Source organism: Siphateles boraxobius, unplaced genomic scaffold, assembly GCF_051911475.1.
Source record: "Siphateles boraxobius isolate OS27281-9 unplaced genomic scaffold, OSU_SipBor_1 25, whole genome shotgun sequence".
Lineage (NCBI taxonomy): Eukaryota > Metazoa > Chordata > Actinopteri > Cypriniformes > Leuciscidae > Siphateles > Siphateles boraxobius.
In genome coordinates this window covers 20,326,387-20,346,420 of record NW_027508866.1, presented here as the reverse complement: position 1 = coordinate 20,346,420, position 20,034 = coordinate 20,326,387, and the positions used below count along the sequence as shown (strand labels likewise).

Genomic DNA, 20,034 nt, shown 5'->3' with positions numbered 1-20,034 from the left:
GTGTTTTCTTGTTGGATGTAAGAATGAACATAACAGTCTTCATGTACTCTCAACATCAGAACCGCTGAAGACGCAGTGGATTAGTTTTATAGAAGAGAATGCGCCACCATATACCTAAATTTGTTAATGTCTGCGCGAATCATTTTACTCCAGACTGCTTTGTGAACGAGTATCAATTCAAAGGGACAATACAAAACACAGGTTTTGCTAAAAAGTTGTTAGGATGGATCAGTACCAAGTCTCCGGAGCAATACTGGTCACGGCAGTAATGAAAGTGAGAGCGCGCACTTTATTACAGTTCATCTGAGATGTTTTATGGATGTAAAATTACCATGGTAAACCGATAATAATATACGATTAAAGTTAGCATCTAATATTCATTTAATATGGCCAAATCATTCACAAAATCGTACATAAAAAAATGCGCATTCTCAGACCTGAATCGTTTACACCAATAGGATTGTGGTATTAAACCAATTAAATTGGGGGTGGGCGGAGCGACATGTGTTGCCCCGCCCCATCGTCCAGACTGCACTCTGGGGTACTTGGGAGCAACAGCTCATTTGCATTTAAAGGGACACACACAAAAATTGTGGCAAAAATGTAATTTTAACATTCTATAAAAAATATATGGGGTATTTTGAGCTAGAACTTCATATACACACTCTGGGACATCAGAGACTTATTTTACATCTTGTAAAAATGGACATAATAATAGGTTCCCTTTAAGTTTTTTGCCTTTTATTATGAATTTGTTAGACTTACTGTTATCTTTAAGTTAGTGTGCTCCAAAACAATGACAAAATTTGCATTTAGAAGATATAAGCGTTCAAATTTTACAGTCTCAGACTTCCGCCAGTATGGATCAATAATTTTGATGACATCACCCAGCACTTCAGCTTCTCATCAGATTTTCTGTCCAATCAAATAGGATTCTGACATTGTAAATATTCTTTCCATTGGGACGAATGAAGTCTGGTTTCACTTCGGGGCCTTTGAGGTGAAGCTTCCTCTTGGGTTCCTTAAAGCATCAGTGCATAGATGGTTCTCTAAAGAAACTGCTACATTTTTACATCTTTTGATGAAAATATGACTGGCGCTTGTCTCTGCAAAACTTTTGCCAACTTGTGTTGGTATGTTGTTTAAGGTGGTTGTTAGCGCATGGCTTAGCAGTTGGGGTGTTGTTAGTCGGTTTGTAGGCTTTTGCTAAGGTGTTCTGGGAGGTTGCTAGAGTGTTGTTTTGAGTGGTTAAGCTACTGGTATTGTATTTGTGGTCGTCAATAAGGGGTTGCTCGAGTTATGGGTGGTTAATAAGTTGTTGCTAGGGTGTTGCTTTTTGTTGAAAGGATGTTCTGGTTCATTGTTAGGGAGTTCTTAGTGGTAGTCTGTGGATAGGCAGTTAGTAGGGTGTTTTGGGCATTACTAAGTGGTTGGGTACAGGACAAAAGATCCCACCCCCCAAATATCCATAACATTCTGGTCCCTAGCTGCACGATTAATCGTTAAAAGATCACTCTATTCAAACACCCACATGATCTTATTCCTAAATGACAGCGATTCTCCTGTGTCTATATTAAACCTTTGACAAAATCACACCGGAACATTCACATCTGCGTCGGCGCTGCCGCTGAGCCAGAGCGAGCTGTTATCATGTATGAAACAGCTTCACAAACAGTCTTTTCAACCACACAGTATCATTATTTACAATTCAGATTATCACAGAAGTACTGGGATAAATGTTTATAGTTTGGAAGTAAACACTGGTGTTTCCAAAAAAATGATTGTCTCAATTACATTGATTACAAGTGACTGTTAACAAATGTATTTGTCATTGAATCGTTCATTAAAGAAATTCGTTCAAAAGGGCTGAGTCATCCAGTAATGAGGCATAATGAGGCGTATTTATGAGTGAGTCGTTGAATAATTCATTCAAATCGATTTAAAAAAAAAAATAATTCAGATTAATTAAACATTTTAAATAGACTGCAACATTTTATTGCATGTTATTTTGTTTAGTTGTCTGTTCCAGAATCGTGGGGAAATCGTGATCTCTGTTAGAAACAACAATTCTCAATTTATCCAGAGTCTTTATCTTTTTTTAATGTAGGTAAGTCTACATTATATTTTTTAATATGAAAATTGTAAATCAGGTATCTTCTATCTACGTAAAGAAGTAGCCCACTTCTTTACAATTTATGAGTTGAAGTTTAATACTTCTAGTAATAATAATAGCAATAGTAATACCGGCTCTGCACCATGAATATGCCTCAGGTTCTAAAACCTGTTATTGCCTCCATCTTGTGCGTTTCTTTCAGTCTAAACAGTGTAATTGCCTCTGCCCCTGGGATTAAAACTTGTAATCCTCCACTAGCTTCTGTTGGGGGAGACTCACCTTGTGGGCGGGTATGGGGGCTTTCATTAATCTTCTTAACATCAGATCCCTTTAGTATCTGCGCAGAGATCAGCTTTTCCCTCCTCAGTCACAGACATATCCATTCTACTCAGACGACAAAAGAAAAAACACAAAAACAGCCCTATTCACGGGGGATTTGTTTGATATTCCACACCACTAAATATCCAATCTCTCAGCCAATGTTGTTAATAGAAGTTGATGTATGTAAGTTCTTCTTATAATAACATATCAACTTCTGAGAATTATGATCTTCATTGCTTTTTGTTGTTGCCCTCTTTCACAAGTGCTTCTATCTCTCTTCAGTTTGTGTATAAGTGTGTCTTCCAACCACTGTGTGATGGATGCACAATGCAGTTCTTCATCCTCAGCAGTGTTCATCCTCAGCCCCTCCATCAAGCGTCTAGATTCAGAAGATCAGATGTCAGAGGAATTCCCCTGAGCTCTGATAGTGTGGAGCCCCTCGTCTGGGGTGTCTTGCAGGCATGCAGATCCACATTAATTGAATTTGAATGCAATAGAATATCAGTCAGATTGTGAACATGCTTGTTTGTGTTTATACACATACCATTGCTAGATGCTTTAGGGCAGCGGTTCTCATAAATGAATTGCAGGTTTGTTCTGATTGGGTTGCAGACAGCAGGTCTGCAATATAAATACATTTCAGGTGCATTTATGAAGCCATTTTCTAACCATAAACCCAGAATGCTGAACATTGTAATACTTCAAATGAAAATGATTGGGGTCAGTACGATTTGTTTAATGTTTTTGTCTCTTGTGCTCACCAAGGCAGCATTTATTTGATCAAAAATAAAGTAAAAACAGAAAATATTAGTAAAATATATATCAATTTAAAATAACTGTTCTCTATTGTGATATATTTTAAAGTTTAATTTATTCCTGTGATGCAAAGCTGAATTTTCAGCATCATTACTGTCTTCAGTGTCACACGATCCTTCAGAAATCATTCTAATAAGATGATTTGATACTTAAGAAACATTTATGATTAATGTTAAAAACAGTTGTGTTGCTTAATATTTTTTTGTAGAAACCGTGTTTTTTTAAGGGTTTTTTGATGAATAGAAAGTTCAGAAGGACAGCATTTATTTGAAATAGATTTCTTTTGTAGCAATGTAAAAATCTTTACTATCACTTTTTGATCAATGTATGTGTCCTTACTGAATAAAAGTATTTATTTATAAAAAAAATAATAAAAAGCTTCCCTTACAACAAGGATAGTTTGTGCCAACCACAAAGCATTTTATTCTGTGAATTATTGGATGCTAAGAGCACGAAACCTTTGAGATGCTTAGAAATACTCAATTCAGCAAGCCTGTTTAGTTTTTCAGAGAATTGAATGTTGGGTTAGGGTTAGAAGTAAGCACAGAGAGCTCACAGAAGAGCATACCAAGAAGAGCATTTGCTAAGGCTGGCTAATAATATGGTTTCATATCCTGCATAATGAATTACTACCATCAACAAAGCATCCTCATTTGGGAGGTTTAAGTGTATGTCGATGTTTAATGTATGTTGGTTGTTGTAAACATAGACTGTTATGCATGAAAAATTTCAGGCTTGTCTGAAAATAAAGTAATAAGTATTATAAAAAACTGTAAATTACACTTCTTCTGTTGCACTTTAATAATACATATGTTTTTTTATATGTCAGTTAATGGCACAAATATTCAGTTAATGGCACAAAAATATTTTTGCATGGTGTTTATTAAGGAATTTTAATGTGACCGCTTTAGGGAAGCCATTTATTAAGTGACAACTCTGTGTTCATAAATGTTTAAATTTCCTCTTTAAATGTACATCAAAGAAAACATATCAGTATTAGCAAGAGCATTTTCTGTCTGCTTTCAATTTTTTTGCCATTGCACAGTCCCAGACTTTTTCCAGAGTCCTGCTGTCTACGTACACTCCGGATACGGCCTGTCTCATGGCAGTCAGAGCTAGAAAAAAGTGGATTGTTATGCAATCTGGTGTCAGCCTACACCATGATCCACGAATGAAGTCTGCATGTAGCCCAGTTACTCGGTCCAACACTGGCTTTTTCCATCCGCTACATATTGGAATAATTAGGATGTTTGGAGGGCCGACGCTGATCTGTCAAATCAAAACTTGTGGGTTTTGGAGCAGTCTCAGGGATACTGCATTTTTGATAATCGCTGAAAAAGATTCTTGGGAAGAAAAATGTACATTGAACTACTTAATATAATGTACTCTTCCTTCTCGTTATGCAACCATTTCAGGCTCAATGATGTGTTTGAAACAACCATTTGCTCTTAAGTCTTAGTGTTACTTAGTGTAAATTTAGATCTCATTACAATAAAGGTGTCATGCTTTTTTTATATGATTTTAAAATGTTTCCTGAGGTTCACTTATAATGCTAATAAAGTTTTTTGCTAAAATAAAAAAATAAAAAATAAAATATATATATAGCATATATATGTATATATTCGTTCACTGTAGCTTTGCCGTCACTGTAGCTTTGCGCCGCCATCTTGACGACCGGCGGTCTCATTAATGCCTGCAATATGTTGTGCAGTTGGCTGCAACAACAGACGAAAGAGGAACCCCGAACTGGTATTTTAATCTATACCAAAAGAAAAGGATAGAAGAAATGTCTCATAGTGTATGAATGTCTAATATTGTATCATGTCTCATCTTTCTGTGCGCACACACCCGACCCGAACCGTGCAGCCATAGACCCCTATACCGCGCGCGAGTAATGAATTGAGCTCTGTTTCGTGTCTGAATGGACAAATACACACAACATTATGTTTAAATGTCCGTTTTGGAGAGTATTCATGTAAAATATGTCGGTTATTTCTTAAACAGGGTTGTCATCCAGTCTCTTTGGTAGAGAGAGAGAGACAAGGAAAACAAAGCATGCAAATGGAAATTAACGCGGCCGGAAAAATGATGGAGCTCATTTTTTTTATCGTGCGATTAATTGATTTATTGACTATCGCGACAGGCCTAATCCAGATTAATGACAGCTAACCGTGAGCCGTGGCTAAAAGCTGGCAAGCTACCAGCTAAGCCACTTAGCTAGCTAACAACTCGCTACCTAGTCAGAGCAAACTACCACCAAAATCATACATTTGATTTTCTTTTTATAATACAAAGGGCTTCATCAAAGTTAAACGATTGTTTATTTCTTATGAATTTCCAATATTTTCTTTAGCAGGGGGTTTCAAAGTTTTTAATGGCAATGAGCCTGTGAGATTCTTCCCATGACTTCCCATGATTAAATATAAATCCTTGGTGGCCAGGTGCCGCACTTTTACGTTTGTATCCCATCCAGCCACAGCATATTGATACGCGTCTGTACTCTTTGAAAGCCTTCAAGCGATCCCCACTGTATGGGGAGGGGTTATGCACAAGGTAAATATATATATCATGGAAGGCAAATTGGGGCAAGTCTGGGGCAGATGATAAAGGACAAAAGAAATACTGGGGGTGACAAATAAGGATCGGAGCATAAAATTAAAACTGTATCCATCTATCTCTGTCTTTCTCTCTCATTCAAATGGACAGTTTGGGTGGCGCCTGGCGAGATCGGTCGTCAATATGGCGGCGTTCTATTTCTAGTGACGTAGGTGGCATCTATGAATATGGAAGACGACGTGTTCCTTTCTTCACCAGAGAGGTGAGTGGATTTGCCACGGCACTGAAGTTCCTTATGAATCGTCGGTAAAAGTTGGCAAACCCGAGGAAGCGTTGCAGCTCTTTCAGGGTTGTGGGCCGTGGCCAATCGCGGACTGCTTTGACCTTGCCCTCATCCATAGAAACTCCGTCCGGGCTGATGACATACCCCAAGAACGAAATGGAGGTCTAGTGGAACTCACACTTTTCCAGTGTGGCGTACAGATAGTGGTGAATGAGTCTCTGGAGGACGGTCCGAACATGCTGTACATGGTCTGTGAGGGTGTCAGAGTAAATCAGGATATCATCAATGTACACTATGACTGTACAGTGGAGCATGTCTATGAAGACGTTGTTGATGAACGACTGGAAGACGGACAGACTGTTCACCAGGCCGAACGGCATGCAGGAGAAGGCCGTCTTCCACTCGTCCCCCTCCCTGATGCAGATGAGATTGTACGCACAGCGTAGATCGAGCTTGGTGTAGTACTTGGCCGTACGGAGTAATTCCAAGGCGGCTGGTACCAAGGGGAGTGGATAGCGAAACTTTACAGTGATGTCATTCAGGGCTCGATAATCAATGCAGGGTCGGAGGCCTCCCGGCGGATGCAGGATACGTGGAGGGCCGAATGAAGCCCTTTGCAAGCTCCTCCTCAATGTATCTCCTCATAGCTTCTGACTCCGGATGGGAGAGAGGAAAGATATTTGGGAGGTACGGATCCAGGTAGCAGATCGATGGCACAGTTGCTGTCGCGATGAGGTGGAAGCTGTGAGGCTCCTGCTTTGCTAAAGGCCTCTGTCAGATCATGGTATTCGGAAGGGAGATCGTTCAGGTCAGCCCTCTCCAGGGCATGGAGATGACTCGGATGGAAGAGGGAGCAATAGGAGTGAGGCACTTAGAATGACAGGACGCGCCCCAGCGGGCAATGTGGTTGGTTCTCCAGTGGATCTGTGGATTGTGTTTACGGAGCCATGGCAGGCCTAGGATCACAGGGGTGCGTGGACCGTGGAAGGCATAGAACTGAATAACCTCAGAGTGCAGCGCCCCTGTCTGCAGCTGGAGCTCTTGGGTGAGAATGAGAAATGTGACCGGAGCTTAATGGCCTTCCGACGATGGCTTCGATTGCGAGGGAAGAAGGGCAACAGATTAGTGGAATGCTGTGTTGTCGAGCAAAGTCTGCAGAAATAAAGTTTCCGGCGCCACCAGAGTCTACCAGGTGTTGATCTGCATGGGTTCAGGTTCATCGGTGCGAAAGGGGGTCGCGGCCTGAGTAGCTTGAACAGTGCGAGGAACAGGGATGGCGCGGTGACTTGCTCGGTGGGATCGCATGAGATTGTCAATCTGGATTGTGAGATTTATGAACTAATTGCGGTCCCTGCCCTCGTCACAACAGACTAATTCAGACTGCAGATCATAGTTCAGGCCTCTTCGGAAGATTACCTTGAGCATGTCGTCATTCCATGAAGTCTGTGTGGCCGGGGTGCGATGCGCGAGAGCATACTCGGCGGCGGTTGATCTTACCTGCGTGAGCTCCAGCAAGCGATCGCCCGCGCTCTTTCCCTCCCTGGAGTGCTCTAAGACCTCCCTGAAGCGTTGAAGAAACACTGGAAAGGACGGAAATGCTGAACCATCGACTCTCCATACAGTCGTCCTCCACCCTCCCCGTCAGTAAAGAACACACAAAGGCAATCTTCCCTGTGTCGCTCGAGTACAGCGCTGGTTGTCGTTCGATGTAAAGAGAGCATTGGAGAATAAAGCCTTTACATTTGTCGGGATCCCCATCGAACTTCTCTGGGAGCGCGAGACGAGGAGTCGCGGTGGGCGGGACCGGTGCAGGGCTGACAATTAGCGGAGACGGCTTGTGGTTGTGATGACACCGATGACGAAGCTTGGAGACCTCAAAAAGCTTTGACCAGCTCATCCATCAGCGAGGTGAGATGACTCAGCTGATGATGGTGGGCAGCGATCTGATCAGCTTGGGCTGAATAGGCAGCGGACAAAGTTGACATTGCTGCTGGATCTGGTTGTGGCGAAGTTTTCTGTTGTGAATCACCAAACTCAGAGAGATCCATTTGCAGCGTGTAGTTTATTAACAGAGTAGTCAGACAGGCAAGGGTCAAAGACAGCTGCTCTGGAGACAAGACTAAATCGAGGTCTAATGCCGGGCAGAAGATCAGGGCAGGCAGAGAACAGGCAGAGTCCGTGAACCAGGCAGAGGTAACTTAGGCAGGCAGCAGGCAAGGAGAAGTCCGAGGCAGAAGGGGTCGAGAAACGTTCAGGCAGTCACTGGGTTATAACACTCGGTAGTGTTCACAAAAGCTAAACAAAACTTCGCACTGAGAGTTGTGCGTGGTGCAATAGCCCGGTAGATGGGCTGCAGCTGGGCATGTTGATCAGAGTCATTAATGAAGCTTATGGGAAAAGTAGTGCTAGTGAGAGTCAATATACGGGCGAGGGCGCCCTCTGCTGGCCAGAGAGAGAGGTTGCGGAGTCCTGGATTGTGACACTAACGTCAATGCACAGGAAACAGTATTGAATGTGAGTAAGTGTTTTAAAAACATTGTCCATATGTAACCGTAATTTCCAGACAAAGCATTATGAAATCATCTGCTTATGGTTTGTGATGCAGCTGCTGTCAGATTCAGTACAGTTGCTGCTTCATCTTTCAACTAAAGCTTCTTTGCGAACTCTCCATTGCACTGTGCCTCATATACAAAACAAAATGCTCTGAACAAACATATAATCCTTCGACACTATCCGTATCCGGGACGCCATTAAAATAAAAAATACACTCGTTTTTGACTCAGGGATCCTTCTCGAGTCTGCAGAGACACAAACAAGTTGTTTAAACTGGACGCGTCAAAGCTATTGTTCTTTCGCTCTTCCATTTGTCCTGTTGAAACAAGTCCATCTGAAACTGAACGCACATCTGTATACTGTATTCTGCGTCAGTTATTATAATGGCTTCTAATTGCTTTTGATGTATGCTGTAATTCAGCATACAGATGTGCATTCAGTATCTGAACTATTCGTCAATGTCTTGCTCTGGAGGCGGTCATATGCAAATACATTTGCCTGTGTGACATCACAGATCCCGTAATATCAAAAGGAGCCATTTTTGAGCTTGATTAAATAAATGCTTTGTTTATAATAAGGATGTTTTAGCTGTGAAACTTGCAAACTTTTTAAACTTTTAATTGTACAAAGACCTCTTAAATGTCAAAAGATCAAGGAGAATTTGATTTCTCATGTTATGACCCCTTTAACTAATCATATAGTTTGTTAATTGTAAAACTTGTGTAGTTGAGCATATGTTTCACTGAACACATACAGGTTTTTTTCCCCTGATGTAGCAGCTGTTCTCCACCCACCACAGCCATAGGGTTAATGGCAGTAAACACATGGCCAGAACACACTGCTCTATATCACAGGATACAGACCTGGCTTGTGTTCGTTCCGAACAATTACGGACATTCAAATTTAAGTGAATCAGTCAACAGTTTCTCCAAACTGCTTCAATGCTGACCTATCGTTCTCTTCCCCTTCATTTGGATCTGGGCCACGTCACTGGCACACAAAAACAACAGGTTTTTAAAGCTTTGGCAATAACAAACATGTTTCCCTGTATGCTATTTATAAAGGTGTTAAGATGATTCAGTAGTGCAACAGAAACAACAGAACTTTTATGTTTTTTCATGTTAAAGTACAAGGCGAACCCAGTCATATTAAAAGACAGCGGGGAACAGAGAGCCATTATTGTTATTAGAAGTGTAAGGCAACACTTGGATGTGAGTCAGAAATCAACCAGGAAAGGAGGAAATATGCCCCAGATAGTTAAAATGTGGGAGAAGAATGCTCCCTTAATAAATTCATCCTTTTTTAATGTGTTATCTAACATTTGCTTTTCTTTGCGTATCTGCATATGGCTGGGTTTATTATGGGTTTATTGCCCTCTACAGCTACAAAATCTGTATTCACTGTCTATGTTGCCTTACAAAAATTAAACTGCATAGATGGTAATGTCATGGTCCGTTCATATAAGCTACTGAGGTATACGATATTCATATACTGTGGAACTATTCTGAAGTACATAAAGAACAGCAGCACAGCTAAATTCTAAATAGCTTTTACAACTTTTTATTCATGAATATGTTGTAATAACGTTTTATCCTGTGCATTTAACCCTTTCATGCATGAACTATGATAACCTCAGTCTAAGCCTCAGTCAACCTAAGCCTCAGTCAACTTTTTTATGTTTAAGATATTTTTAGATGTCCACTTGAGATCACAGTATATGCTTTTTTTGGTGTTAACTGAAGAGATACTGTATTAAAGATATTACAGTTATAACACAGTAATACTGTGTGTATTAAACAAACCAGTGAGTAAAATGATATAAATCATGTGAAAATAATTCAGCTTCAATTATTGCAAACGCAATTGAGTTTGTTTCCGTTCGACCAGCAGACGGAGAATAACTTCATACAAGTTGAACGTTATATTTCTTTATCAGAACATGAGGATGTGGTTCCATCAAAGATCTGGTGGAGGTACAACTCTGTGGAAACCCAACTTAGACTATATAGAAAATGCTCATGCTACACCGATCTACCCTTATAAGCTGACAATTCTGATTGAGTTCAAAATGGACACATTTCTACCGTAGCTCACCTCTCTGAGAAAACCTCAGACTGAAATCTACATGATCTATAGAGGTTTTCAGACTGTGGAAAAACTAGCGATGAGATGTTTTCAATCTCATCTGAAATGATCAATGTTGGGAGTAACGCGTTACAAGTAACATGCATTGTGTAATAAGATTACTTTTTTGATGTTGAGTAAAGTACAAGTAACATACATTACGTAATCATATTACTTGTTTGATTTTACAAGGAAAGTAATGCATTACAAGTAACATTACGTAATCATATTACTTGTTTGATTTTGCAAGGAAAGTAATGCATTACAGGTAATGCATTACAGGTTTTGATGTGTAAATTATGCATTACAAATAACATGGATTACGTACTCAGATTACTTTTTTGATGTTACGAGTAAAGTAACGCATTACAAATAACATGCATTACGTAATCATATTACTTTTTGATGTAATGAGTAAAGCACCACATTACAAGTAACATGCATACTGTAATCAGATTACTTTTTGATGTAACGAGTAAAGCAACGTTCTTCTCTTTGCAGGTACTGGCTGGTGCAGATGGCAGATGACTGAAGACAGAATATGACTGAAGACAGGATCGCAACAGGTAAGTCTCACAGCGGAGAGGTCTGGTGCTGAGGATGTGACTCTGTGACACAAGTAACATGCATTACGTAATCAGATTACTTGTTTGATGTTACAAGTAATGCATTACGTAATCAGATATGTGTCTAATAACACAAAAACATTTATTTACAACCCAAAAAGTTACTGCAGATGAAGTATTTTCAAGAACATCCGTCAAAGTAACATGAATTGTTGCTGAAATATAGCTAGTAATTCACAATGTCCAATTTAGTGGAAAGATGAATAATCAGAATTTCCTTCCAATCTAAAATGATACTTGGAACGGGATTCCCCCTTCTCTCTGGGGTACTCCCTCCCATATTCAGTTGAAGTATAAATTAAAAGGACACACTGTGTGTATGTTTCTGTGTGGTAAAAAAACCCACAATAATAATGTATTGGTAAAAGTCAATTCCAGGGGCAAATACACAAATACAAATTATAACGATGTTTTCCCACACTGATCTGAACACAAAACAGGCCTAAAGAAAAAAATACCATAATCCTGTGAGGGAGATATTATAATCTATAACTTTAGATGTGATATGTTAAGGGTAAACAGCAACAGGGGATAATCATTGACTTCAAATGGATTAAGAAAACAGTAAAATAATTAATGCTTTGTTCATTATAAACTCCACAAAGACACATGCTTAGGAAGCGATGTTATTATAGTCTTAACTCTCATAATAATAAAACAGTGTATTTTGATACTTATGTTTAACGGCCCTGGTTATGTTGTATGATTGCTCCCTCTAGTGGTCATTGTCAAGATTATGAGACTATTTTTACTTGTGCATAGTGCTATGACCAAACTAAAATCAAACACGCCAATAAACGCATGTGTTGAATTTATCTCAATTATGTCAATGATGGGGCATTTATCTTTACTTATAAACTTATAAAGCTTTAACATGATTATGATTGTTCACCCTATCACTCGAGGTATTCTAAATTAATAGATCAATAGCCTTTGCCAAAAACTAACCACAACAGATTTGGCAGTTTTAAGATTTTACTTCGTTTCATTACATACTAAATAATTTGTTTGAGGAGTCTGGGCAATTTCTGAGTTTCCCCTGTCGCACGAGTACCTACTATATGCATAAGGGAGGAGTAACCCGTCACACTCCCGTGACGTTATTTAGTGGACAGACTTGCAGGTACAGTGATTTAAAGTTAAGCATGATTTAAGGTCGCACAATGGACGTACTTTGGGAAATATCAAATCAATAAGACATCACATTTGAACCGAAGTGCTATGAAACATGTGGCTTCACATTGCCTTTGAGCAGAGGTTTTTGTGGCGCGTTTTTGTGCTGCTCTCTTTGACTGGTGGACAAGCTTTCGGAGGTGAGTGTCAGCAATATACAATATAAAAATATAATATAATATAATATAATATAATATAATATAATATAATATAATATAATATAATAATAATAATATTAAAAATAATACATATAAAAGTCATTCATCTTTAAAACAACACTTCTGTCGAATATAACTTTGTTGTGGTTTTTTAGTGGTTCATTCATTTGTAGTTTTTTTTTTATCACAGTAATTTAATATATTTAAATAGGCTTAGTTCTGTTAAAATGGAACGATTTTTATTCATGCAAACTACAGAAAATGTAAACAACCAGTTATAAACGGCGCGTTTGGAGGTAGTGACACATAAGCAGTAATTAATACCTCACACAAAGTGACTTCTACTACACATGTCTGAAATGGGATTAGATATAATCCGATCTGTCCAAGTTCATTTTGTTTGCCTGCAGCATGTGGGAAGCGACCTCTCCCAGTCCGAAACCAAATAGAGATAGTAATCTGCAATGAAATGCATTTTTAAAACATCTAAACAACATTGATAAAAGGATACGATAATGTTTTTAAGCGTTTACAAATATATGATACTCATATATTCATGACTTCATGGGTGTATTTCTTCTCTATTGAATATTTGGTAAGACTATTTTACAGTGGCCTTGTTACATGTTACATGTAATTAATTACTGTAGTAGTTACTATAAATTATGCATAATTAGCTACATGAAACTAAACCTAAAGTGATTACATGTAGTTAATTGTTATTACTCTGCCATCAAATGTATAATTACAGTGTCACACTGACACCTTAAAATAAAGTGTAACTGAACATTTCATAGTTGTGTAACAAGAACCAATTTCCTTTGATGTTACTTTGACCCAGTGTTTTTAAGCAAACAGTGCATTAGGATGGATGCTACAGACTCTTTTTCTAAAATAGGTGTTTATTGTTTGCTGCAGCTGCTGTGTGTTTCTCGATTAGTTTATTAAGTAACTTGGACATACTTTTGCAATCTGTCCCTCACGTGTGGAAAAATCAAATAATTACGTTTAATTCCCTGCCCCTACTAACTTACTATGGTTAGCATTTTGACAAGCATATTCATCTCCAGTCACTGTGCTTATTGACTCCTGTTGACCCCTTTGACACAGTGCTCTAGAAATTAAGCTCTTAAAAGGCATTCAGCACATTAAATGCATTAATTGAATTCTGATAACGCATTAGAGGGCAGCAGACATAACAGCACTTAGTCTAAACTGCTTTAGGCACAGCTGTCACAGAGCTGTTCAGGCCGATAAAACTCTTAATTTACTAGGGACAAAAGCAGCGTCTAACTCAGATACATACAGTATGTAGGAATAATTCACACACATATGAGGACAGATAAAAATGGATAGAGTTAGGGGGAAGCAATTATGTGATACTAATTAATGTGTTATATCTCTCAAAAAGCAAGATATGTTTCACAATGAAAGATATAAGCTAGTTCTCTGTTTTCAGAACATCTTACCCTCTGGCATTTTGTTTAAGGAATGTGACCTGTGCCCTTTGTGTTGTAAAATGCAGAATGTGAAAAACGTGTGATGTTTATGTATATGCTGTATTAAGCACACACAAATAACTATTTTATATAATCCCTATTGATGCGAGTTCAAAATACTTTGCAGCTTCTTTCTACGGAGATGGTTTTGTGCATTTGAAAACAGTTGAGTTGTCCGGTCAGACGTCTTTCCATGTACGGTTCCGAACCTCTGGACCCAGTGGCCTACTCTTTTTGGCAGCTGGAGAGATGGACTTCCTCTGGATGGGACTGCATTCTGGCAGAATACAGGTGATTAACTAAATGCATCAAATTCATGTCACTGAAAAGCGGTCATCATATACAACACTGTATATCCACTTTATTGAATCCTGTAATTTGATGTTTTGTTACTCTTAATTGCATAATGATACCCTTATGTTACTCATGCATTTGCTAGAATAGAGTTTAACTAATGTAGATTAATGTGAATAACAGAAAGAGGGTTTTATATTAAGAATGCATCACAATCATTGCGGTTTTTAATTGCTATAAGAGACTGAGATTAGCTACATAGTGAAATATTTTGATCAGTTTAAATCAGCTTAACTATGTTGGAATCTTACAAATTAGTATCCTTCTAAATGAGCTTAAATTTATACCCATCCCTGGCAGTTACATTTATCCGAATTGTAAAGTACTGCTTAAAGCAGATATTTTCTGCCCAAAGGCAAAAACAAAAGGCAAGTGATTTCTTGTTGCTTCCAGACAGAAAAAGTATTCACCTCCACTTGCATCACTGTGCTGACAAGTCTTTTCATGCTGAGGAATACTGACATGGTAACTCTGTTACCTGTAGTTAATGTAATATGAGTTTCTTAGCAACATTATTTGATACACAATTGTATATAAACCTTAAAATTATTTAGAAAGATCTCTTGGGACTGGAGAGAAAATGACTGTTACTGTTCCAGTTTACTTCAGTTAGTCAAACCTTGAGAGGAGGTGAATCATTATGTCAGTGAAACTTAACACATCGATGGGAGACACAAAATAACCCAACACCGTGAGAATAACCTAACAGGCCCAGCAGTCTGGGTAATAAATTAACCCAGCAAATTTTAGAGTGAAATAATTAGCTTTTTAAAGATGATTTCCTACATTACTGTTCAGATCTTCTATCCATCTCTGTCAGGTGCGGATTGATCTTGGATCTGGGGAACGGATGGTTCGTTCTGAGAAGGGTATCCCCTTGAATGATCTGACCTGGCATACAGTAGAACTTCAACATGACCATGCCAACATCACGCTAACTGTGGACAAAAACTCTATAACAACTGTTAAATTGCCAGGACCTGATCTTGAACTGGATGTCCAAGATGGGCTTTTTGTTGGTGGTGTTGGGGATCTGGAAAAACCCTACCTTTCAGCAGATAAAACATCTTCTGGCTTTCGGGGGTGTGTTGATGAGGTTTTGTTCAATGAGCATAACCTTCTATCCTCCCTTAGGCCTTACTCTGGATACAAAATAATTCATGAAGTTTCACTTGGTTGCAGCCCAGAGTTTTCAGCCACTGTCAACAATTCAATACGTTTTTTCAGCTCCAAAGCATACATGTCGCTGCCAACATGGGATGTACCCCAAGAGGGTGTATTTGAATGTGAATTGCATACAGTAAATTCAGAGGGGATCCTTTTATACAGCTCTGCAGGCCAAAGTGACTATATTGCCCTGGAGATCCAAAAGGGTCTCCTTGTTGCTATCCTTAAAATAGGTGCAACTAAGACAGTATTGCGTTCCTTGATGGTCGTCAATGATGGGGCATGGCACATTTTGCGGCTCTATTTGTCTGCTCTGAATCTTCAGTTTACTCTGGGTTTGGAGATGCACAATTCTAGCTTTGGCATAAATGCCAGTGCGCTACAGTTTACTGGGCCTCTGTATTTAGGTGGGGTTGATATCAGCACTTACACAGAAATTCACAAGAATGGTTTGCTGTCTATGGTAGGCAAGCGAATTGGAGGAGGCTCGTTTAAAGGCTGTCTTCGAAATATCAGAGTTAATTACCAAAGGATGGGCCTTCCAAAAGCGTTGGTCACCAAGGATATTTCTCTTGGTTGTAAAACAGACAAACGGCTTGGACCCAGTACCACAAGTCCATCAATTATTACTATGGATTATGAAAATTTGACAGATGTCCTAACTGAGCTGGACAAGAAAAATGTCCTTTTACTCAAGGATTTGGAGGTTCTTGAAGGCGGACGAGCACCACTTGAATCTAAACACATAAAGATTAACCTAGAGTTCCGTAAGCTTGGGATCCGACATTCGCAGGTTATGTTTCGCATTGAAGAGCAGCCGGTACATGGGCAACTCCGACTGGATGTTGACCCTAATCTAGGTGAGAACACCTTCAATATACTGGACCTCTTGCATCAAAGGGTCATGTATGTCCATGGAGGATCTGAGGACCTACATGATTTTTTCATGTTTTCCATCTTCACCAGCAGCAAAAAGGAAGTGCCTAGCTATCTCAGAGGGAACCGTCTGCACAGATTTAACATCAGTATCACACCTGTCAATGATGCTCCTGAACTTAGCCTTCCTGAGGGCAGTCTCTTCATTCTGCTGGAGCACTCAAGACGTCGTTTGAGCACAGATGTTCTAAGGGCCATCGACCCTGACACTAACTCCACAGACCTGATGTTCACAGTGCTTGGAAACCTGAATGCTGACTCAGGTTTTCTAGAAATAGAAGAACACCCAGGCCGGGCAGTGACCTCATTTTCTCTAAGCGATCTAGAGCAAGGAAAAGTGAATTATGTCCACAAAGGTGTCAAGAACTCCAGAATGGCTATTAGGGTGAGTGATGGGGACAAAATAAGCAACACTGTGGTATTCAGGATCATTGCTGTTCCCTTAGAACACAAGATTGCCAATAACACAGGAGTAGAGGTAACCCAAGGTGAAGCTACCTTTATTAGTAGCAAACATCTTTCTGTACAAGTGAATGTCCCTAAACAAGCAGTGGATATTCGCTATGACGTCACAGTGCCACCAATCTATGGTGAGCTGCAAAGGCTGCATTCAAGTGGACAATGGAAGCAAACAGGCACATTCACGCAGAAACTTCTGGAAAAGGAGCGTCTTCGATATCTCAGCACTTTCCATGGTACGCAGCAAAGTAATGTCACTGACAGTTTAAAATGCAAAGTCACAGTCGGTTCAGTCATTACAGATGAGTTGTTGTTTTTGATTAGAGTACGCTGGATACGTTACAGAATAACCAGAAATAAGGTAGCGATAGATGGTGAACACAAAGTCACATTGACACCTCAAGAATTCTATGTTGTCACCAAAGGTGCTAGACTTTCGGAAAATGACCTTCACATTCGTTTGTTGACATTACCAAGGAGAGGACATCTTCTTCTCGTTAATAAGATTTTAAAAAAGAACTCTACCTTTAGCCAAGATGACATTACTAATCGCAAGTTGCAATATGAGCTCTTAGAAAGGCCAAAGGATGATACAAGGGACATGTTTCACTTTCAAGTATTCTCGAAATTTGCCATGTCAGGGATTCATGAGTTCAGGATCAGCATCAAAGCAGATATTCATTACATCATTTTAAGAAATCATGGACTTTCTCTCTTGGAAGGGGAGAGCAAGGTCATTACTAAGACAAAGCTTTTCTCAGAGACACCCAGCTCCAGAGCTGTACACTACACTGTTACCAGCAGCCCTAAACATGGGATTTTGAAGAAAATAAACCTCTCTAATTCCTCTTCCAGCAATGACAGCATAATAGAGTTCACCAATCAGGACATTTTGGAGGAACGCATCTTGTATGTCCATGATGATAGTGAAACCACACATGATGCATTTACATTCCAGGCCTCTTTTGGCTCTCTGAAAAGTAAAACCCCAGGCACGGAGGGCACATTTAATATTTCCATCCAGTTGGTCAATGATGAGAAACCCGTCCGTGTTGTGGATAAAGTTTTCCATGTGGTGCATGACAGCCAGCGGTTACTTACACTGGAAGACTTGTGCTACCATGATGCTGACACAGACTTTAATGACGAAGATTTGCTTTATACCAGACGAAAGATCCCCATGGGTGAGTTAGTCCTGGTAAATGACACCACACACAAGCTTTATCAATTCCATCAGAAGGACTTAGAAGAGAAGAGAGTGCTGTTCATTCACAAAGGGGTGAGTTTAGGCCGCTGTGTCCTCTTCATATCAGATGGCAAGCACTATACATCAACACTACTTGAAGTGTCGGCCCAGGATCCATATGTTAAGGTGGCCAACAACACAGGTATTTTGGTCCAAAAAGGCCAGGTGGCCATTTTAAAAGTTGCTAATTTCAGTATTTCCACTAATATGGATGTCAGGCATGATGAAGAAGTGGTCTTTGAGGTTTTTCTACCACCAAGCCATGGGACTCTTCAATGCAATGGTATTAAGGCAGATACTTTCACACAACATGACTTGAAGATGGGTCATGTAATGTATCATCATGATGACAGCGAAACACAGGAGGACTTTTTTAACTTCACCAGTAAGGTGAAAAGCCTGAATCTGGATGTGAGTGTGGCAGTTAGGGTGTACCTTGAGAGTCATCAGCAGCCCCCAAAGGTCATTCACAATAACCCAATCTTGGTGGAGGAAGTAAAACCTGTCAAAATCAACAAAGACGTTCTCCAGGTTAGTTTTGCCGTATTAAAGTAATTTTCAGACAACTTGGTTATGAATACAGACTATCTATTTGATATTCTCATTTGGTCTGTTTCAGGTTATTCATGAGGATAACAAACCTTATGAGATTGTGTATACAGTGAAGTTGGCACCCGCTCATGGTTTTCTGCGGATTTCTATGGTAGAAGAAGATCATTACCATGGCAGTAAGGAGAATCCCATCGAAAGCTTTTCACAGGATGATATCAATAAAGGGCATATTCAGTATGTTCAAACAGACCATGGATATATTAATGACTCTTTCTCACTTGACGTAACCAATGGCGTTCTAATAATCTATGATCTTGTAGTCGTTGTGGATATTATCCCCTTCCACATCCCTCTAGAGGTGTCCAATATGACCCTGATAGAGGGTTCTTCTAAAGCTCTCAGTCAGGACATCATCAAAGTTGTTAACCAACACTTTCATGGACTCCAAATCTTCTATCTTGTAATCGAGGGTCCTCATCATGGCCGGATTGAACACTCAAGGATCCCTGGTGTTCCCATTCCTTCTTTCACAAGGGCTCAAGTGAGTTCTTTTCACTCTCTCCACTTTCTCTCCAATAAGGCAATCGTTTAAAAATATGTTGTAAACAGCACTGTTTAAGAAAATATATCTTTCAAATGTAAAGATTTTGTACATGTACTAGTATTTATTATAAATATTGTTAAAGAACTGCATTGTATACTTTTTTTTCCTTTGCCACAGGCTGAACAGGGGTTCATATTCTATGTCCATGACGGAAGTGAGACCGTGGCTGATAATTTTACTGTCGTGGCCAATGATACAGATATCCGGAAGCAAAGCTTGCCTTTTGTGATTTATGTCAATGTAACTCCCATAAATGATGAACCTCCAGTTGTAACTGTCAACAGGATACTCAAGGTGAGTTTTCCCCCTGAAACTAATTTGTACTAATTCTACTCTACAAAGATAACTGTATTGCACCTACTAAACATTTCTCATCTATTTATACAGTATTTGTGAACTTCAATTGTTTACTTAAATGATTAAATGAAATTATATTAAACAACAATAAAACACACACAAAAAATTTACTAATCTAATATCTGACTAAAATCTGG

The 20,034-nt window shown here is 39.4% G+C and overlaps 1 protein-coding gene across 2 annotated transcripts in view; it reads left to right on the top strand.

Annotated features, from left to right (window-relative positions):
- Window positions 1-12,497: 12,497 nt before the first annotated feature.
- Window positions 12,498-20,034, top strand: part of LOC143750170 (chondroitin sulfate proteoglycan 4-like) — a 445,241-nt gene continuing 437,704 nt past the window's right edge. For both annotated transcript variants that reach the window (XR_013207120.1, XM_077243052.1), the window contains exons 1-5: window positions 12,498-12,705; window positions 14,350-14,513; window positions 15,397-18,915; window positions 19,004-19,477; window positions 19,658-19,834. Coding sequence is in view for 1 of the 2 variants with exons in the window: in XM_077243052.1 (XP_077099167.1) it covers window positions 12,621-12,705; window positions 14,350-14,513; window positions 15,397-18,915; window positions 19,004-19,477; window positions 19,658-19,834 (4,419 nt within the window). In the remaining variant the exon portion in view is untranslated. The remainder of the gene's footprint in view (window positions 12,706-14,349; window positions 14,514-15,396; window positions 18,916-19,003; window positions 19,478-19,657; window positions 19,835-20,034) is intronic.